The sequence below is a fragment of the Hydra viridissima genome, unplaced genomic scaffold (genome assembly GCF_058129835.1).
Source record: "Hydra viridissima isolate aposymbiotic clone 2 unplaced genomic scaffold, HvirCarnegie_v1 scaffold_6, whole genome shotgun sequence".
Classification (NCBI taxonomy): domain Eukaryota; kingdom Metazoa; phylum Cnidaria; class Hydrozoa; order Anthoathecata; family Hydridae; genus Hydra; species Hydra viridissima.
Window position 1 is genome coordinate 5,242,231 of NW_028324305.1, and position 22,896 is coordinate 5,265,126.

Consider the following 22,896-nt stretch of genomic DNA (forward strand, 5'->3'; position numbering starts at 1 on the left):
ACTGGCTGATAGAGGAGAGCATCGTGAGGCCTAAAACTAGCATCTAAAAATCTGAAAGTAAAGAAGCTTCACTTGCGTAGGTTGTTTTATATCAGAAAGTAATCAGCGCAACAAAGTACTAGAAACAACCACGCCACTCAGGAAATCCTTTTTTCTTTTCTTTTCTTTTTTTTTTTTTCATTTTTGTTAAGGAGCTGGCTGCTCTAACATTTCTACCGATAATTTTTCTTATCCTAGAAATTCTGCACACATTCAGTATATTTCAGTATATATTATCCTCTGTACACATTCAGTATACACAGTTTGGGAGAAGACAGAGTTCACCTTCTATGCCGAAACATGAGGAAGGAAACAAGGAGACAAAATTACAAGCATCCTGCTGCAATATTTTGATTTGGTGTTAGAAAATGTTTCACATCCGGAACTATTTTTTGATTATGGTGCAGAAAAAAGAAGACCTTGACAGTTCTTCGTTTGTCGCAATATTATACATGAGTTGTTTTTAACAAAAGAAAATTTTATTCCCTATGCGGAATTATTGTTGCAAGGAAATTGACCCCAATGATATAAATTAGGCCCTGAACAGCTTCCTTTTTTCATGCGAAACCCTCCATGTGGCTGAAAATACTCAACATAATTTTCTCAAAGAGAGTCGGATGTCGGTTCGTGAGTTAGAATTTTTTCAAATGCTTTGCGAGTATAAAAGTTACAACTCTATAAAGTTCAACTTATAAAAGTTGACTTTTAATCTTCTAACTTTATTTAATCAAAAAGAATTAAAAAGATTTAATCAAGAAGATACAAATAATTACCCCATCTAAAATAATTACTCACTTTAAGTGGAGTTTTTTTTCTTTAAGCGACGATCAAACTCTGTATAGTTTAACTTTTCTTCATACGTCCCGAGAAGTTTCAAAATATCAAAATGAAGGATCGATTAACTTGTTTGTTAAGTTTTAAAATATGCATTCGCCGCCACTAAATATATATTTGGGTAAATAGAGAAACATTCTCTGTCAATACTATTGGGGTGATAATGATTATTTAAACCAAGTTAGTAAAATTAAAAGCCATTATTACCTTTTAAACACTTCAAATGACGATTTTGATAAAAACCCTTTTAGGATCAAACTAAGGGTCTGCGTATTGTTTCATTTCCGTATTGTTATCATTCCGAACGATAGCGGAAAAAAAGTGTCATCGGAATAATTACGACAAAAAATCGGTAAAAAAATTTTATTCGGTATTGTAGTTAGTTTAAATTCCGCTATATACCGGAACTCTAGTCAATCCGATGACACTTTTTTTCTGCTATCATATCGGAATGATAACGATACGGAAATGAAACGATACACAGACCCTTACATCAAACATCGAAATACTCTTAAATCAATCAGTCCAAACCAATACGGAAATTTAAACCGCTCATGGATAACAAATAAAACTATTATTGAAATAAAATCGAATCTGTTTACTTATTTGCTTTTTATTTGTACAATTTGGATTTAAAGGCGCGTGAGAGCAAATTATATAACAACGATGAAGCAGTTGAATTTTTTTTGGATTGGTTTTAAGGAGCGCAAGCTTTAACAAATGTTCGTAAGCAACTTTTAATTTTTCTCTATTTCCAACTTAAATTTATCAACAAATGCGCAAAACTATATAAATAAGATCTCCCATGCAACACTTAAATAAAAAGGAGTTTTAGTAACAAACCGATGAAAATGGCTCCAGGAAGTTATAATGCAGATAACATAATAAGAGTTTTGAAAACGAATTACCTTGATGCAGAAAGTATACCTAAAGAATACAGTAATAAACATTTGTTGTTGTTGGAAGAATTTCAAAAACTGTTATCGAAAATGAGACTGATGGAAAAAGAATTAGAAGTTGTGAAGCGCGAATCTTTCTTAAACAGAATATTTTCGCTCTCAACCAACCAATCTATTGAAAAACGTTTGGAGTTGGTCGGTCAACGACAAAATAACATTACTGAAACTATTAGAATAGATAGAGAAATTAACAGCCAAAGAATAAACAATTTGGAAAGATTAACAGAACAAAATTATAATACTCTGTCCAACAAAATGAGCCAACTTGCTCAAGAAGCATTGAGTCAAGGGAAGATTTCAAAAGTTACGCCCAAGTATAACGAAGAAAAAACTTTATCTGATATCATGGGAACTAAATTTCAAGAATTAAAAAAGACAGCAGATAACGTAACTGCGAGAAATATTGATATCCTCGCAAAACAATTATTAAATACGGCGGTAGAAAGCAGTAAGATCGCAATGTCTCTCTACGATACAAAGAGCAACAACGGTAAAAGAATCATCGAATCGATTGGTGACCTTAACTTTGAAGACGTGAAAAGTTTAAAAAATGGATTTTTGTGCATTGCTGAAAGACTGGCAGAAAAAAGTTGCAAAATGAACGGTTTCCTTGGACAGTTTATTAACGCAGCAGTTGACGCTGTTGAATTATGCAGAGTAATTAATAATTATGCCATTGAAGCACAAAACGTTTTGTTAAGAGAAGAGCAATATAAATTACGGGCTAATAGTTTGGCAAAAGAATTAATTCAAATGACGACCGACAAGACTGAAAAAAGTTTCGAAAAAGCAACTCAGGTATTTCTTTCGCGTTACTATGCTACTTATTACCGTAACGATGTTTCTTACAAAAGCGGTAAGCGTTCATTTTCAGCAATAAGAAATTACAAAGAAAATTTTATTTTCCAAGGTCTTCTTTCTGCAAAGATTGATTCACATAGACAGCTATTAGTAAAACTTCAAATTGACGAGAAAATCCCGTGTTCTTATTACTCTTATAGAGATTATCTGGAATATATCTTAAAAAAAGATTATTTGTTTTACGTTAAAGAAATAAAAAGGGAAGAATTTGAAATAAAACACAAACAATATCGAGCATACCTAAAATTAGGAGAATTTGACGTCATAGATAAATGCGGTGACCGAAATGAACTAATTAGATCACTATCATGTGCCGCTTTAACTCCACTTTATGGAGTGGGAGTCGTCATGGGAGTAGGTTATGGTATGAGCAGGTTGGCAAATGAACGCAAATGGAGCAAAAACGTACCGAGGTTAAAAGAAGCCATGCGAGAACATTTGAAAGTGGCCACTAATATCGACTTTGTTATTGAAAAGAAAAATACACTTGAAAAACTTAAATACTATAATAAATTAACAAAATCTGAATATGGAAAAGATATTTTAGACAAAAACCTTGAAGAATTAAGACATAAATTTAAGAATGAAAAAGCTGAAAAAGATTTTGAAGAAGCTTTTGATTTATATCAAAAAATTACGTACACAGGAATTGCGGATAGAGAAAATTACGTTCACTTAAATATTGACTATGAGTAAGAGGTTGTTGTTTAAGAAATCTATTACTTCAAGTGTTCAAAATACTTTGCCTAATGTTATCATGTCATGGAAAACCAACACGATTTTTGCGTTTAAAGGGTTTGGTGTGATTGTCATGGGTATTTTTTCTATAACAAAATTTCAACTGGTGTTGTTGTAATTTTTATTTCCATTTTTTATAAGTTACTTTTCAGCGAAACAACTTACAGTTAAACAAAAGATTCTGCTTCTGATTGCTTAGAATGGCCATTCAAACCAATTTATTTAGCTCAAATAAGTATATTTTTATCATAAATATCATTTTATTGGTGTATAAAACAAATATCGTATACTGCACAAAAAAAGTGACGAGTTACTTTCATTTTATCTTACAAAAAATATATTGTAAGCTTTTTTCATTAACGAACAAATATGTAAAAATAAAAAAACAACCGGAAAAAAAAGTGAAAAAAAAGCTTCTTCAGTTTTTTTTCTTTTAGTAAATTTCTGCAACAAGTTTAAGAACAAGATTTATTTTTCTAACTAGTGTGCGATATCTCGGACGTTCTGGAAGCAAAGAACGAGGGGGGGGGGGGGGTAGAGGATGTTTTAAATACTAGTTAAAGATTATTACTATCTACAGATTTTAAATTGAAGTTTGAAACCTAGGTTCGTTCATAGTTTTGCTGAAAGAAGACAGGGGTTAAAGTTGTAAATGGATTTAAACTGTCTCACAATAACTTAACAGTATCACCACTTGTGCTTAATAGACGTTCCAAGAGAGGTCATTGGATTACAGAAATTATCTAGAGTTAGCTTGGAAATAAGGGAAGCGTGGTCTGGTTACTCTTCCACCATTTTATAGGATAAACGGTATTTTTTTTCAACAGGTCTTCGGCAACCCAAGAAGTACTTGAGCTCTAGATCTTCTTTCACAGATGATACAACCGTCAGTTCTGCGTTGCATAATTTGATTTTGCTATGATGTTATCAGGTTATCTACTAAATGGCTTCTTTAAAGATAGAACTAAACTCATTTACAGAGGTTTGCAAAATAAATGGAACACCAGCTTAAAAAAGCAAAATTTTGCAAATGCCGACAAAATTTCCAAAATTAAGAATCTTTTTTTAGCTTTTTAGTTCATTATTCATGTCTTAAATTATTCATTATTCATGTACTTTATCATGTTGTTCTAAAATGTTTGTTTACTTTCAGATATCATATGTTAGAAATAAAAAAATAAAAAATTAAACAATGAAGGACTTGTCAGATTTCAAAAGAGGACATATTGTTGGCGCTAGTATGGCAGGCACTAGTGCTACAAAAACGGCAGAATTTCAAGAAGCACTGTCTCGAGAGTAATGTTTGCATTTAAAAAGGAGGGAAAAACATCTTCTTCTAAGTAAAACTCCGGAAAAAAGACCAATTTTTCAAAAAAGGCCCGTTGGGTACAAACACGCATTATGAAAGGAAAGCATCGAAATTCAGTTCCTAAAACTGCAGCAGAACTCGATGATCATCTTGAAAATCCAGAACCTACCAAAGCTGACAACCGTAAGTTACATAAAGCCGGTTTTTACGGAAGAGCTGTAATAAAAAAACCTTGCTTTCAAAGACTAACGTTATGAAGCGTCTGGAGTGGTGCAAAAAGCTTCAAAATTGGTCATTAGAGCAATAGAAAAATATCATTTTCAACCACCAGCCGTATATGGGTGTGGACACAACCTAAAAACTTATAAACCTTCCGACTGTTAGTCATGGAGGAGGATCTGTGATGAATTGGGCAGCTATATCATGGAAATCGGCTGGCCCAATATTTTTTTTTCATAGTAAAATAAAAAGCTAAGGTTATTTAAATATTTTATCAGACCATGTTCATTCTTTGGTCTTGGTATTGCTTCTGGAGGGAAACACAGTTTTTCGAGATTATAATGATTTAGTTCATAAAGGTAAAGTGATCATTGCTCAGCATGAGGAGCATTCTGGAGAAGTTGAACATCTTATCTGGCCACCACAATCCTCTGCTTTTAATTTAATTGAACATTTGTGGTGCATTATAGAAAAGCAAGTAAGAAGTCGATTTCTACCACCATAATCACAAAATGAACTAAGTACTGTTTTATTGGAAGAATGAATAAAAATTCAAAGCTTGAACGAAAGCACACCAAGAAGAATCAAAATTGTAATCGCTACCAATAGCGGGCCAACGCCTCGCTAAAATTAATATATTAAGAATTTTCAGCTGCTCCTATTATTTTTTACAACCCCTGTACAAATAAATTTTTAGATTCATTTATTTACGTAAGTAAATAACAAAGTTTGTGGCGCTTTATTTTGTGCGTCAACCAGGGTGTTCTAGAAAATTGTTTCAATCACAGTTTTGAAACAATTTTCTAGAACACCCTGTTTGACGGAAAATTTCAGAAATGTTCATTTGATAATATGCTTAATATTATTTTTCTTTTTTCTACAGAGCAATTTTTTTGTTTCGCCTCATGTTCAGTAACTACAAGAAAATTAAATGTACATTACAAATTAACAATACTTTGTTCCAGTTCTCACTTTAAAATTTTATTGAAAAACTCCAATTTTTAACAATATATGGGATTCTCCACCATCATGTGCTATTTAATTGAACACGTCCACATCATTAAGTTTGACAATTAAAGTTTTTGTCACATTATCGTATTACGCCCAAACAATAATGCAAGTCCCAACTTGTAAATTATCATAAGAAATACAATTAAAATTAAATACGTAGAAACAATCTATAAAATCCAGTTAAAAGCAAATATTATGGGGTGTGCTATTTCTATGATACCACTGTATATATACATATCATGTGGATATCTCATGAGTTCCATCATGAGTCTAAAGTCATTTAAAGGTGCTTAAACTGTGATTGGGGCGCTAATCCAGGCCTTGAGGTAGATGAAAACATTAAAAATTGTCAGGGCATGAATTTCTCTCTTTTCTGTTGTTGTTATATGAACTAGTCACGGAAAGGCATGGTCCTAATCACATATATGAATTTTGACATCCATCGGGCACAATATGGCGCATGGCACTTTAAAATGAAACCCTCGTTTAGGATTACCCACAAGAAAGATAACAGGTAGTTGTAGAAACTCACAATATTTTTTATTTCGTAGTTGCTTGGCTTCTAATTAAACTAAAGCAAACTGAATGATTTCGTGTCGAGTAATGTTACCAAGAACTAAACTGATTCATCTGTTAAAGTGGGTTAAAATTCTTGCAACCAATCAACTACCTGTGCTCCTTAAATCGTTTATGGAGTAAAACTTCAGGACCAGTAGAACTGCTACTTGTTACTTCGAATGTAGCACCAATTACTAACTCTAGTATATATCGGCGACAACCCAAAAGTTTTGGCCAAGCTTTTGCTTAAGGACACTACAGACATCTAAATACGGCTCAGTGTTAAAGCTGTAGTGTCAAAGCACAGCACTATAACCCGATCAATAACACCCCATCCTTAAAGTATCTGACAATGGTGATAGTTTTTAAGTTATAAAAATAGATTATTCTTCTTTGCTTATTCTGTATTATTTTTAGAAGTTTTTTTTAAAATAAAACTTCTTAAATATTTTGGTTTTTATATTGTTCCAACAAAAACAGAGCAGTATCCAAGAATGTTTTGGATACGTAACATTTTAAAAAATATTACGTTTGCTGAAACAGCTGCAGAGGAGTGATTACTCAATTATCTCAGCAATACTGAGATAATTGCATAATCACTCAATTTTACTGAGATGCTACGATGTGTATGGAAAACGGTACACAGCTTTAACTACTAAAAAATCAAATGCAAAAAAGCACCAAAAAAATAATAGAACTTCTATTTTCAAAATACAGCAGACAACCTCAAGGCAGGATTTAAAAAAAGGAACTCATCCTTTAAACACTGAACCCTTGTTAAACCATAGTACCAGTACCAGTGGCCTAGGGTGATATTGCAGGTTTAAATGATTAAATATCTAAAAACATTTCTGGCCCGTTTGCACGAGTTAAGTTATGGGAAAGAGAAAGAACTCATACCCTCCAGAAAAAGGAAAAGGTTGAACGTAGAGCCTGGGAAGAGCGTTAGCGAACCTGATGTTTTGGTTTATTGGATGCTTCCACAACCTGCCGTTTTAGATGCACCTAAAAACTAATCGGAAGCCCCTATTCTCCCCCCGAGGCATATTCATCAGCCTAACTCTGGTTTAAGAGTTGCTTTCTAAGCTGGAATTATTTTTCTTGTAATCAGATGACAAATGGGTAGCTCCAAAAAAATTCAAGTTGAATTGATTTCAAAAAACTGTTATAGAAATTTGTAGTTTGTTCGTTATTAAAAGAAAAAGCAAATGCCAATGCAAATTGAAAATGCTGAACAAATTTGCTTAAACTCAGCCACTTTAATACGATATTTTTTACATGTATTACGTCACCTAAGTATTCGGTCGTATCTATATAGTTTTACGTCATAAAAGTTTGCACCTGAGACGCTTCAAACTCGAGTACATGAAAGTTATGGTTTTGATTTTTTCAAAGATTTCAAAAGAAATTCATCACAAGAAGAAAAGAAACCAGCCCCCCAAAAAATTATTGAAATGAGGTCTTAGCATTGATAAGTAAAGATATGACATTCAGCGTAATCTGACCTTGTCATGACGCAAAATATGTAATTATAGCAGTTAATAATTCACGAGGTCAGAATTATTTTGGTCAATCTCCAATTTTAAACGTTGGGAGAAAGTTTTTGATTTTTTTCAAAAAGTAAAAATTACTTAAAACTTTAGCTTTAATTTTTAAAGAAATAATGACTTATGCTTTAAATAATGTTGTTTAAACAAATTATTTAGAAAAAAAATTTAAATTATAAAGTGTATTTTAAAAGTAATTACTACTTACTAAAATTATTAACTCATTTTCTCCCAACGTTTAAAATGGGAGATAAAACAAAATAATTCTAACCTCGCAAATTACTGTTAATAGATTAAAAAAAAAAAAAAATGCTATCAAACAATTTTTAATTAAAACACTATTTCATTTTTTCTACATGATCCGACGGCTAAACTCACTTAATCTCTAATGTATATTATGTTTATTCTCTCTTCTTAATGTATCCAAGCAGGGGCGATTTTACGGGGGGGTGTAGGGGGGTGTTACACCCCCCTGGCAATTGTAAAATCAAACTTAAAGTCGGTATTTTTTTGAATAAAAGTTATAGTCGGTAAATTTCATGGATAATTTTTCAACATATTTTGTCAAAATGTCACGTGACGGATTTTTGAGTCGGTATTTTAAACATATTTCACCCCCCCTCATATTTTTCCTAGAATCGCCCCTGTATCCAAGCTAAATATTCAAATAAAATGTTCAAGATAAAAAAGATATTTTAATAAATAATATTCACTTTGATATAATAAATAATATGCAATTTCCATAGAACATGTGAATTTGATAAGTACCGCTTCCTAATTTTACATGATAAAGGTTCTTTCGTGCCCTAGTGATACAAATACATGTATGTGTAAACTTTTTAGCATTACTGACGAACAATATACTGACAAATTTAATTTAACAAAGTTTATATTGAATATGAACAACGATTTGCAAACAAGAAACCTAACGTGGCCCGTAAAAATCCATAAACATGGTATTAAATAAAAATTACTTTTTGCCATCACAGTTGCATGCAAAATGCTTCTGGACCATCTGAGCTTCTTCACTTAAGAGCCCAATTAGTAATGCTATGTGATCAATGACAGTTTGCCTATGAATAAGCATTTTAAGTATCTGCAAACAAAACTGGTTTAAACTTATTACACACACACACACACACACACACACACACACACACACACACACACACACACACACACACACACACACACACACACACACACACACACACACACACACACACACACACACACACACACACACACACACACACACACACACACACACACATATATATATATATATATATATATATATATAAATATATAGCAGTAAGTATCATTCACTAAAACCCAGGCCAAATTTAGCCAAAAAAATTAAAAACTTTCAAGAAGACAGTTGGAAATGTCTATAGATAGACAATAGAAGTATTAACCCTATAATTCGAATTTGCAATGGTATAAATTACCTTGTATTACTAAAACAGCGCGTAAAAATAAAAGATTTTTTATAATATTGTTAGACGAGCTCTGAACTGCCTTTGGAGATGACAAAAAAACTAATCTAAACACAATGTCAATATTAAAAAAAAAATTTATCCAAGCATCAAAAGGTGATGTAAATTTTTTCCAAAAAACAACTTATAATCATTTAGAGCTTATCATAAGTCATAATCTTCCTTAATTTTTCTTAGCTTTTCTCTCTTAAGCTCACGATAAGTTAAAATCCTAATGAGATTTTAATTTTATGTGATAAAAAAATCGTTTTAATTCAAAAGCAATATGGCTGGAATTTAGTGGCACTGTTTAAAGTAACAAACAATTGCTTATAAAATTCATAAAATAGTACGCTATTAATCTTCTTTTTTCTTACAAGGTTAGAAATAAAAAATTCAAAATCAGAGACCCATCCATCAACTAAGGAGCTTTTAATAGGTGACAAAATGGCTTTGTTTCTGAGTATTAAAGTTTTTGGTATTTCACTAATTAACAAATTATGTAAGAAATTATTATTTACGTCTTCAAGGCACGCTTGTCTCTATTTAAACGTTCAATAGCAATGCAAGAGATTATTCTGCTTAAAAATTTGAACTTAATGCCACGCAATAAATACTTTCAAGAGAAAATATTGAATTCATAAATTTAGTATTAATATTATACTTTGAAGTTGCGTTTTCAATTTATAGCAGGTTTTTTTTTTTTTTTTTTCTTAGATAAAGATACGATGGGTGCTTTGCAATCTTTTCTCAAAGTTGATTTGAAAATAATTGTTAAAACTGGGGACGTAAAGGGAGCTGGAACAGACAGCAACGTTTATTGCAGTTTGACTGATGAAAAGGGCAATAAATCACGTGATATATTGTTAGATGCTAAATGGCGAAACGATTTTGAAAAAGGAATTGTTGATACCTTTAACATTAGAGACGTTCCAAATATAGGAGATGTTACATCGATTGAACTATGGCGTGATCAAAAAGGAATTAATGACGAATGGTTTGTTGAATACATAATAGTTGAGCAACCAAACCATATATCACCATTTCCTTGCCATCGCTGGATAGAGGCCAATAAAAAATATGTGTTCTATATCTATGACTCTTCCCTTCCACAATATGACCAACGCATAGCGCAAAGAAAAGAAGAGTTAGAGGCGAACAAAACCAAATACGTTTTTTCAAATGCTTCCAATGGATTCCCAAAACAGGTAAATCAAAATATTTTCTGATGTTGTTACTATTGATTTAATGTCGTTAGGACCTTGTTCATTCTTCAATTATTTTTCATAGAAAATTGAAGAATGAACAAAAGCTAAAACCATTATGGGGGAAATCCCCTCCCCCTCTCTCGCTTCCTCGCTATTTTTAAAATGAGAAAAGAAAAAGAAAAACATCAGGAATGATCATAAAATCAATTCTACCGACAAAATTACAAAATACATAGAAAATGCTAAACTGTTGTCACGGTTACCTCACGAAAACAGTTAGCTGAAATAATATCTTTACGCTTTCCAAGTTATCTCACTGAGAAATGGTTATCTTAGTTTATGTCTAAAGATTCAGAATGATTACTCAGCGACTTGATTCTGGCAGATTTTTTTTAATTTAAAATCCCAGTTCTGTTTAATGCATAACCAAGAATGATTCAGCACTAACGAGTGCAAGTAAGAGCAAACTTTTTTTGGGGAAAAAAATATTTTTCAAAAATGTAGCTCAAACCACGTTTCTATAACTAGAGTATTTCCTGAAAGTTTCATGCAAACGGTCGATAATCCGGACGGCAGCTTAGAAATGTAGAAAAACAGTAAAAAAGTACAATTACATCAAAACGCTTTTTCTATCTTCATTAATAATACAAAGTTAAAAAGTGTAGCCACTGACGTTTTCTGTTTCAGATTGATGATGTAAAGGTTTAACTTTGCGAAAAGATGCATTGAATAAATTAGAGATTTCAATGCTATTTATAGTTTGAGATTCAACATTAACTGAAGTCGACAGCATCGATTCTTTACTTACACCATTGTTTAGAAGATTATTTTGAAGATGATTAGGATCAGACTTCTTTACATTTTGTAATTCCGTTGCGGAAAGTGCTAGAACGTTTATAGACGTTACAGAGTTAATATTAATAGTTTTTACCAGTGAAAACCAAAAAAATTGAAAATATGTTAGCGGTTTTTTATGACGTTTTTTGAAGGATTTTTTCAGAAAACTATCCGGTATAAAAAAAAGAAGAAAATTTGTCAAGACGGGTTTTTTTTTAGAGAGATTATTGTCGTTTGATTTATGTGTTTGTTGCGAAAAAACTACACATTTCCATAAAATCCTATACGAGTTTTCCTGAGTCTGAGTCGTTTGTTTCACTTGAGATGTTTTTGCCTTCAGTAGATTTTGTCATTGTGTAAGCACTTACAGATCAAATTATTCTCCATTTCCGTAAACCATCGTACATGTTAAGCATCAAATTCAAAGTATTGTATGGTCACTGGAGGGTCATTTTTTACGATACTTGTCACACGATACCGCTACAGAATTGGCATCGGTCTCAGTAGGACGAATTTTTCCGATACCAACTTCGATGTATCGTTGATGGTACTATCATACATACGAGACTTCCAAGACTGATGCTTAGTACATATTATCTATTGAAGAAACTAAAGCATAGCATCACACAAAAAACAACAGTATACAAAAATAGTGGTTATTAGAGCCAGAGAAGGAGTCAAAATGCAAGCATCCTTCTTGCTACAACCGTTGCTATAGAAAAAAATTAAACCGCGTAGGTTACTAAAACTGAAACATCTTAATATACAAAGTTAATATGTAATTATTACTTAATTAAAACAAAGTTTACATGTGCTTTTTAGGTTTGAAATCCCGGATATATCTCTGAATATTTAATAATAATAATAGTTAATAATTATTAATAATTATTAATAATTATTAACTATTATTATTATTAAATATTCAGAATTATATTTTAGTTAATAATTATTAATTATTAATAACTATTAATAAATATTAATAATAATGATAACAATAACAATAATATTAACAACAACAACAACAATAATTGTAATAATAATAATAATAACAATAATAATAATAATAATAATAATAATAATAATAATAATAATAATAATAATAATAATAATAATAATAATAATAATAATAATAATAATAATAATAATGACAATAATAATATAAATAATAATAATAATAATAATAATAATAATAATAATAATAATAATAATAATAATAATAATAATAATAATAATAATGATAATAAAAGTGATAATAAATAATAACAATAAAAATAACAATAATGATGAGGATGATGATGATAATGATGATGATAAGGAGGAGGAGGAGGGTAATGATGAGAAGGAGGAAGAGGATAATGATGATCATGATGACAATGACAACAACAACGATGATGATGAGGAGGAGGAGGAGGAGGATAATGATGAGAAGGAGGAAGAGGATGATGATGATCATGATGATGATGATTACTTAAAGTGATAAAAATGGTAATAGCAATAAATGATAGTTATGGGTTTGTTAAATGTTTATGTAAATCTAAGTACTGAAACAATAGTACTAGCCTTTCCTATTTTTGGAGACCAAAAATACACAAAACCAGATCTTTTTGCTAAGTATATCAAAAGAAATGTGTCTACCTTAAACCTGAAATCAGGTGTTTACAATTAGGGTATTTAGTTATGTATTTTAATATAACTTTTTTGTTACATGTTTTAATATCTTTTTTGTTTAATTTAGGTAGCCAAGCTCCCAGTGGAAGAAAACTTTAGTTTCAGTTATAAGGTGGTTTAAGACTCTACAAATTATATTTTTGTAACAATAGCAAGTATCTATGTACATTATCAAAAAGTGTTGAGTTTGTTTGGTATATATATTTTACAGCAGGATGTTATGAGTTTTGTTTTTTTTTCCTAGTGGGATATTATTACCACCAAAGCCAATTTACTAGCACAGGCCAAACTTACAAGTTGGTTGACAACTGATAAATGGAATAGTATTGAAGACATTTTGACAGTGTTTAAAGGCATTTTCCCTATTCCTCAGGTAAGAAAAGTTCTATTGTGATTTTTTTAAATAAAAATTATACGTTTTATATTGCAGTATCATTTATTAAATATCTTTTTAACAGTGTTTTCATCTTACCTACCTTATTATTATTATTATTATTATTATTATTATTATTATTATTATTATTATTATTATTATTTTTATTATTATTATTATTATTTTTATTATTATTATTATTATTTTTATTATTATTATTATTATTTTTATTATTATTATTATTTTTATTATTATTATTATTATTATTATTATTATTATTATTATTATTATTATTATTATTATTATTATTATTATTATTAATATTATTATTATTATTTTTATTATTATTATTATTATTGTTATTATTATTATTGTTATTATTATTATTGTTATTATTATTATTGTTATAATCATCATCATCATCATCATCATCATCATCATCATCATCATCATCATCATCATCATCATCATCATCATCATCATCATCATCATCATCATCATCATCATCATCTCATCATCATCATCATCTCATCATCATCATCATCATCATCATCATCATCATCATCATCATCATCATCATCATCATCATCATTATTATCATTTTATTAAAATTGGAGTTGAAGTCTCTATCTAAATCTTAAACTTCATGAACTTGATTTTATCTTTTACTTTGTTAAAGAGCTTTAATTTTTTAAAAGGGCTACTATAATTGGGAATCTGATGAGAAATTTGGTGAACAGCGTTTGCGTGGTTGTAATCCAGGAATGATTCGATTGTGCACAAAAATATCAGAAAAGTATGTTTTTTTGGGTTTTGCATATTAAAAAAAAAATGTTTGGGCATTTTTTTTCCTCTTTCCTCCTACCCTCTCCCTAACTCACTCTCTAACTCAAGTTGTGAGGCTCTTAGAAAAGTAAAAAAACTCATATAGTTTAAACTTAATCTACTTCTGGTCCTGTTTGGCAGTGGCAATGTTTCATGGACTGCTAGCCTGATATTGTGATACATCTCTTAAAAAGATTATCACCTAGTTCTAATGGATTTTATGGGATGAAAGTAAAGAATAAAAAAAAAACTTCTAAAAAAGTTGATTTGTACCAAGTACAAAAAGCTACTCGGGGGTTTTTATAGGAATATTTTTTGATTACTTAAGAGGATGATTTAATGCTGTCTATAGCTACTACCATCAGTTGAATAGAGGTAATACAACCAATTCTTGCAATCTCTATAAATGAAATCCCAGTTTTCTTATTTGTTATATTCATGCTAGCTGCATGTTGGAGTCTCAAAAAGGTCACACTTAAGTCATTGAATCATTTATAGGGGCTTTGGTTTTATTAGAAACATTAATAAAGTTCTTTAAGTAGTAAAAAAATGCTAGATTGTTACATCACAGAAGCAACAATCTAGAACAGATTACACCCTTATTTTGATTTTTTATGTAACCTTTACTATACATCTTGCATATTAAACAATACTTCTACTTTAAAACAATTGCATCATAATGGCTACCAGGTAAACTTATAGACAATATTAAATATACCCAAAAGATTTGAGAATAATTTTATCCAAGTAGGGTTATTGCCCTGATGTTTTAGCTTGGAGTTGATTTCATCATCTGGAGTAGGTGATTTAATCAGAATCAATGGCAAACTAACAGGAGAAATGCAATACCTTCTGGAATGAGACTATTTGGTAATAAATTCATTCTATAGCAAGACAATAATCCCAAACATTGTTTCCAAGTGGTCAAAAAATATTTACAGGACATGTGTGAAGAGGGAGTTCTCGAAGTAATGAACTGACCTCCTCAAAGTTCAGATTTGAACATTATTGAAATGTTTGGGATTATTTGGATAAAAGAAAGGCAGAATATAACCCCCAAAATATTGAAGAATGTTTCCAAATATTAAAAAGAGAGTGGGCCAATATTCCACAAAATATCATTACAAATTTATAAAAATCAATTCCCAGGAGATTAGCCTCTGTGATCAATGCAAAAGGCGGACATACGAAGTATTAATTTTTTTTTCTTTTTGTATCATGTTTAATTAAATTATTTATAGATATTTTTGTTTGTAATATATGTGTTTATAAACTGTTTTCTTTTAGTTTTAATTAAAAAAAAAAAGTCTTCACTTGGTGTATAGTTGCCTCACTTGGTGTTTAAGTTGAAGTTTTTTTTTTTATCCCTTTTTAATGGTTTAAAATGGTTTAAAGCCTTGATTTATGCATGGATATATCTGGTATATCATTTAACTGATTAGTTGAAATAATAAAGAGAGATCCAAAATAGTTTTTAAAGGACTTGAATAAAAGTCAAATCTTTTTTTGCGTAATATATTTTCACATGTTTTTTTTAAAGCTTTTGTTTGAGATATCTTCATAAGTGTTAAAGCTATCTTTACCTCAAAAAATATACATTGACTTATCCTAACATTTGTAAACATAAATCTAAATTAAAGCAATCTAATTTTGTTTTGTGTAGTCTTAATTTTGCATATTCTCAAATTTTTAGTTTCCATGTAACAAATGAGATGGTTTCTCCTTTTTTGGATGGTTCAACATTGGAAGATGTCATAGAGAAAAAAGAATTGTTCATAGTGAACTTGGAAGTTTTAGAAAATTTATGCTGCAAAAATGACAGAACAGTATGTGCTAAAAATTTACTGTTAACTGAAAATCTTTCGGGAAGAGATGTTCTGATTTGATTTGCTTTCTATTTCTAGATGATTTTATTCATCAAATTGTCTTTTTAACTCAATGTACATTTTGATTGTTTTCTGACAATATACTTTTTATTTCATTCATTTTTAATGGTTTTGATTTATTTTAAGTTCAAGTTACTTATGAGACTTTTATATAGGGATACACTGTAGAGTTAGACAAACTCTCATATTTTTGTGACCACCTCAAACTCACTTTTATTTTAGATCTAAAATCCATGGTGAAATATAAGTTTCAACTTTATTCTACTTTATTCAATGCATTTCTTGAGATATAGGGCTAAACTTGCTAGAGGGAATAATGACTTCAAGTTTTTTGTTTTTTTGTTTTTAATGTTTTATAACATTGGTTAAAGAAAGAACAAACTTAAGAATTCAAAGTAAAAGTTAGAAATTTAACTTTAATAACAACATCTTTCATAATATATTCCTCAATTAGGGCATGAACTGATTACTCTTAACAGAAAGCATTTTATATTATATTGTATTATTATTATTATTATAATTATTATTATAATAATTATTATTATTGTTATAATAATAATAATAATAATAATAATAATAATAATAATAATAATAATAATAATAATAATAATAATAATAATAATAATAATAATAATAATAATAATAATAATAATAATAATAATAATAATAATAATAATAATAATAATTATTATTATTATTATTATTATTATTATTATTGTTATTATTATTATTATTATTATTGTTATCATTATTATCATTATTATTATTATTATTATTATTATTATTATTATTATTATTATTATTATTATTATTATTATTATTATTATTATTATTATTATTATTATTATTATTATTAGCATTATTATTATTAGCACTATTATTATTAGCATTATTATTATTAGCATTATTATTATTAGCATTATTATTATTATTAGCATTTTATTTTATATTGTATAATCAGATCATCTCCTTAATAAAGTTAAGAATAAAGTACTATTGATAATACTAGAATACCATTGAGTATCATATACAACACAACTTTTAAAATTATTTTAAAGTGTTGTTGCTGGATGTTCAAATTGAATTGGCCTAAACAATCTGCTTTATTAAAAGTAATGTTTTTCTTAATCTCTGGCTGTTTTCTTAAAATTGTCAGGTAGTGGCTTTTCTAATTTGCTCGGTCAACTTTGAGTAATTGAATCTTCTTACAATATCTGTTACCTAAATCATATTACATAGCCTGAATTAGTAACAGATCTTTTATTCAGTAAAATATATTCTAGTTTTGAATCTGTGCTATCAACAACTAAAAATGTTCCTAAACATTTTTTCATTTCACCTTTGTTAGAGTCAAATGCCAAAAAAAAAAAAAAATGTAAAGACACTATCACAAGAGCTGTCTGAAATGGGTTGAAATAATTTGATATCCTTATATGAACTAGTAATTTGTCTAATTCTCAACAAGGTGCTTCCAATTATTCAAAAAAAGTCTTTATTTTTAGGTTTGCGCACCTATGGCACTTTTTCATGCAAAAAAGGATGGGAGATTTCTTCCAATAGCCATACAGCTATTTCAAAAACCCTCTGAAAACAATCCGGTATTTTGTGAGAAAGTTTTAAAGTTTATCTTTTTGAAGTTTTCAGTTCGGTTTGTTGCGTTTTTATATAATAGTGAATTTAATATTTGTAGTTTTAAGATTTGTGAATTTAAGATTTTTAAGGATGATATCCAATATGAAATTTTATCCTTATTTTGTACTTAAAACTAATTTCCCTATTATTTTTTCAATTAGTATTTTCTTAAAAAGGTTAGTAACTTTGAATGTTTCTAATTAATGAAATTGACAAAGTGTTTTTCCAGCATATGAACCTTAAGAAAATAATTGATTAAACAATAAAATAAAACACTTTAAAAAGGTTGAGCCAAAAATACAATAAGGCATATAGATGAATATGTAAGTAAAATATTAATAATATGTAAGAAGAATAAGAAGTATCTATAATAAATATATTAGAAAAAGGTAAAATGAGCAACTACAGTTATTCAAAACATAACTCACTAAAAAATGAAAGAAATATTTTAAAAACTTGCTTTAGGTGTTTTTACCAAGTGATCCACAATATACCTGGTTGCTAGCCAAGATGTATTTTAACAATGCAGACTGTTCATTACATCAATCCTGCACACACCTTGGTATGTTAATGGTTAGGAAATTTAACTTGTTCAACAATAATTTTTACTTACTTAGAAGCCTCAAAAATGCTACTGGAATTCAAAAACTTTGGATTTTAATATTTGTTAGTTCATCAAAACTACAAGACAGTTTTATCTAATATTCAAAACTACATCAAAAACTACAAGACAGTTTTATTTAATTTTGGTTGTTTAGGATTTACTCATCTCCTTTGCGAGTCAATTTGTGTTGCTGCTCATCAAATGCTATCCCCTTCCCACCCAGTATTTCAGCTACTAGCTCCACACTTCCTATATATAATTGCTATAAACAGGTTAGTCCCTGTTTTTAATATTGTTATTATCATTATAGTTTTTTTTATAAAGCGAAGATTGCAATTCTCTTTAGTTTAGCAGTAGAGAGGCTTATTGCTCCAGAGGGTTGGATTGATAAAACAATGACTATAGGTGTATGTGGACTCACTGAACTTCTAAAGCGAACGTAAGTTACCTGTTGTGAATATATGTCACTCATGTTTTTTACTTTTTAAAGGTAATATAAAAGTTTTTAAATGTTTTCCTTTACTACAGTTGTGGTAAATGAAAATATACAACCTGACCACTTTTACAAATATGAAGTGAAATTTATTTTGATGTAATCAAAATACAGCTTTTTTTATTCAGTTGGAAAGCTTGGAGATTTGATCGTAATGGTTGGCTTCCTAACGATATAAAAGATAGAGGAGTATTTTTTTTATGTCATAGAAACAACTTTAAGCAGTTTAAATATTTGATAGGAAAACTAGAGAACTTTTTTAATGATAAAAAAACATATAAAAAACAATTTTTATGTTTTGCACATACTGTAAGTTTTTCTCAGGATTTCTTTTGTTTTTTTGTTTAGGTAGATGATGTCAAGGTTTTGCAGAATTATCATTATCGAGACGATGCACTTCTTATCCATGAAGCTATCGTAAATTATGTCAGTGAAGTACTTTCTAATGTTTATGGTGAGTTTTTCACCTGAGCTTTGTTAAAATATATTGGTTTGCTGTACACCATTTTTAATCTTTTTTTTTTTTCTTTTACATCTTTTATGTTTTTAGTATTTGAGTTTAGACAATGGTTCTTTCAAGTTGATTCATAAAGTCTGTGCTATTACATATTACTTTTTTTAATAATTATAACTATTACTTATAGACACCCCTGAAAAGTTGAAAGAGGATTATGAAGTTCAAAATTGGGCACATTGTTTAACTGATGAAACTAATGGCGCTGGTATTAAGGTGTGAACTAATGTTTTAGAAAAAATTTTATTATTGTAGGGGTAGATTACTAAAAAGCTTCCCCCTTCCAGCAAAAAAAAAATCAGCAAAGAAATTAAATGAAATGACATTTTTCCTAAAAAAATTCTCAACTAAAATGTACTCCATATTTATATATGTTCTATTAGTATATCATATAATAGTATTAGTATATTACATCATCTTAATATTAAATAAAAATCTGGCCGCACCACTACTTTACAGTCGAAAATTTTGAAGATGATCTAGATCAAATCTATCTAATATCTTATCTAGTTTTTAATTGGTAAGAAATATATTTATTTTTAGTTCGCTAAATTAAAAATATATTTCTTCTTTTTCTTTGTTGTTCTATTTTTAAAAAATGTGCTTCAATATTTAAGTTCATTTTCAATATAAGTTGTAATTTACTTAATCACAAAATGGTTCTTTAAGTTAAATATGTTTCGGTGATAATATGATTTGGTGATAATGATGAAGGATGAGATGAGAATAAAAAATAGAGTACATTAATTGATTTTTAAAATGGAAAAACTTGTTTAGATGTCTTTAATAAGTATAGCAAGTAAAGTTAGGCCAGATTTGATAAAGTGTAATAAATGAATTAGTCAACCAACCAATCAGTTAAAAGTAGAAGTAAAAGTTAGTAAGGTGGTGTTTAGCTGTCAACTTTCTATTGCTCATAACAAATAATAACTTGAAAAATAATGTTGATTGACAACATGGAGTGAAAGATATGAAATGAAATAGTATATAGCAATCAGAATATGAAATGATTTACTTAAAAAAAAAATTACATCGTGAAGGTTTTTGAGATTTATTATTGGGTAATAATTTACTGTTCTTTTGTTAACATTTGTCTATCATAGCCATTATCCATCATAACAAATGTTTATCATTAAGATTCTTTATCATAAGAAATATTTTTTATTACAAATATTTATCATAGCAAATATAAAGTTTATTTTATAATTCATGTAATTCAATATGGAGTTTTCATATAATTCAATGGGGAGCTTGCCTGTAATTTAACAAGGAATTTTCATGTAATTTAACAGGGAGTTCATCATTTCCACCAAGTCACTCCATCATTTCTACCTAAAAAGTTACGCTTAACTTTATTCTTTACCTCAAAAAGTTAAAATATAGGTCAAATAGTTATTTTAATGTTCTTACATATGTATGTATATGTGAGAACATTAAAATAACTATTTGACCTATATTTTAACTTTTTTAAAGTCTGTTTTATAAGTGTTACTTATAAATTTTTGTAAAGTTCTACTTTTACCATGTGACTAGTTTATTTCTTATGTTTTTCTCTTGTATTTTCTTTATCTTATTTAGGTCATTTCGTTTTATTAGTGAATTACTATTTGCAATGACCTGTGTTTTTTGTAACATCCTTAATACGAAATATGTTGATATTGATTGATTGATTGATATTGATTGGAGTTCTCATGTAATTTAACAGGGAGTTTTTGGGAATGGCAAGTTTGAAGATTTGAATGATCTTATCAAAACTGTAGCTGGTTTTATCTACATAAGTAGTGTTGGTCATGCTGCTGCTAATTTTGGTCAATACAATGAATACAGTTTCCCACCTAACTACCCAGGGATATTGAATGGAAAGCCACCTACGACTAAGGTACTGTTTACAAGAAAACCTAATTCTAAAGTTTTTTTTTAAAATTCTTCTTAATGCAAATATAATTCGTTGCTTGATTTTTTTTTGTTGGTTTTTTTTGTTTTGTTTTTAATGATTTCTACTTGCAGGATGCTTTAACCTTGCAAGACCTGATCGATCAGCTGCCTAACAAAGAAACTACTTTGAATCTGATGGTTGTTACAAAGCTTCTTAGTGAACGGGGTACCAATGAGTTGGGTGCCTTTGAGGTGCAGTACCAATTTAAGCCTGAAGCTGTTGCAGCTGTTCAAAGGTTTTCGTTTTTTTTTTGTTTTTTTTTTTCGTTAAGAGAATTAGGTAGAATACTGTTGATGGAGTAATTCATAGATTTCATTTGTTCAGTGCCTAATTCACCTATAGGTGATTCCCTTCCAAATAAAAGGTCTAGTTTGTATCTTCCTCTACCTTCGAATGGTATACTTTAGGCTCCCTTCCCAAAGTTTGGTTTTGGACTCATTCTATAACTCCAATTATTTCAACAGAGTTTGAGTACTTTATTAATCATAAACATGGTATAAAGAATAAAAACTTTTTTCTCATCCCCCTCCTCCCTCTCTTCCCCGGCCGGGGGCTTATGGAACTCTTGGCACAGCACTAAATTTCAATTCAACTCCGTAATTGACATTTAAATAAAAGGTTCTTCAAGCTAAAAAAGATCACTAATACTTCTGTCCTTCGATTTTTGAAGAGCAATTTTTTTATTATTTATAAGGAAGAAAAACAAATACACGCTCTATAATCTACTAAATTTGGTATGAAAAAATATATCAACATTGAAATGAAAAAATATAAATATCAAAACATAAAACTGTTTAGTCAAAAAAAGTATGATTTCTGTGTTCTCAACAAATGGTTTGATAAAAACCGCATATTTTTATGGCATGATTTAGAGTTAATTATAAAATGTTACCTCCTAGTAACTCCTATTTACTATTGTTTAGGTTCAGAAGCGCTTTAGCTGATATCAGCAAGAAGATTAAAGAAAGAAACAAAGAACTGAAGAATCCGTACCCCTATTTAGATCCTAAGGAAGTCCCGAATGCCATTAGCATTTAAAAGATGCAACTTGCTCCCTAAATAAAAAGCGTATTTTGGTGCACAACAAGAAGTTAAAAAATAGGTTCGATGTAAAAAACTTTTGTCAAAATTTATTTCAATCAAACGAGCTTCTCTTTTGATTCGTTAGGAATTTGTTTTACAAAAAAATCATTAAAATAAAGCCTGGTGTTTACTAAAGTTTTATAAAAGTCTCAATTGAACGGCTGAGTAAAAAGTGGCAAGTAGTTTTAAGAATACGAAAGATAAACTGAGACAGGGGATTGACTGGCTCTCGTTATTTGAAAGCAATTAAATTATCTAGGAATTTTACAATCATTTCTTTGTCT

General features: G+C 29.2%; 1 protein-coding gene and 1 long non-coding RNA gene across 4 annotated transcripts; one reads left to right on the forward strand and one right to left on the reverse strand.

The window, feature by feature from the left end:
• Positions 1-8,839: 8,839 nt before the first annotated feature.
• On the reverse strand, positions 8,840-9,626 carry LOC149886754 (uncharacterized). The gene is made up of 3 exons (XR_016453184.1): positions 9,527-9,626; positions 9,050-9,148; positions 8,840-8,881 (listed from the first exon to the last, which is right to left on the reverse strand). It is a non-coding gene; the product is annotated as an uncharacterized LOC149886754 (long non-coding RNA).
• Positions 9,627-10,201: 575 nt separating this feature from the next.
• On the forward strand, positions 10,202-22,673 carry LOC145189677 (arachidonate 12-lipoxygenase, 12R-type-like). 3 transcript variants are annotated; one of them, XR_016453399.1, is made up of 15 exons: positions 10,202-10,761; positions 13,334-13,378; positions 13,511-13,639; positions 14,338-14,435; positions 16,158-16,290; positions 17,853-17,948; positions 18,448-18,555; positions 18,741-18,858; positions 18,933-19,025; positions 19,208-19,268; positions 19,428-19,533; positions 19,724-19,809; positions 21,299-21,472; positions 21,601-21,764; positions 22,453-22,673. XR_016453399.1 is itself a non-coding variant. In XM_090090619.1 (15 exons), exons 1-15 carry the CDS (start codon positions 10,282-10,284, stop codon positions 22,565-22,567), a joined length of 1,995 nt encoding a protein of 664 aa, XP_089946745.1. In that variant the 5' UTR covers positions 10,202-10,281; the 3' UTR covers positions 22,568-22,673. The 3 variants fall into 3 exon arrangements, 2 of the variants coding, with proteins under 2 accessions (XP_089946745.1, XP_089946746.1); XM_090090619.1 differs by having other exon boundaries at positions 18,448-18,544; XM_090090620.1 differs by lacking the exon at positions 10,202-10,761 and adding an exon at positions 11,568-12,332 and having other exon boundaries at positions 18,448-18,544.
• The last annotated feature ends 223 nt before the right edge of the window (positions 22,674-22,896 follow it).

Coding starts and splice junctions, on each gene's coding strand:
- LOC145189677 (XM_090090619.1), top strand. CDS start 10,282: ATGGGTGCTTTGCAATCTTTTCTCAAAGTTGATTTGAAAATAATTGTT. Junction 18,545..18,740: donor TCAATCCTGCACACACCTTG/GTATGTTAATGG, acceptor TTGGTTGTTTAG/GATTTACTCATCTCCTTTGC. Junction 21,765..22,452: donor GCTGTTGCAGCTGTTCAAAG/GTTTTCGTTTTT, acceptor ACTATTGTTTAG/GTTCAGAAGCGCTTTAGCTG.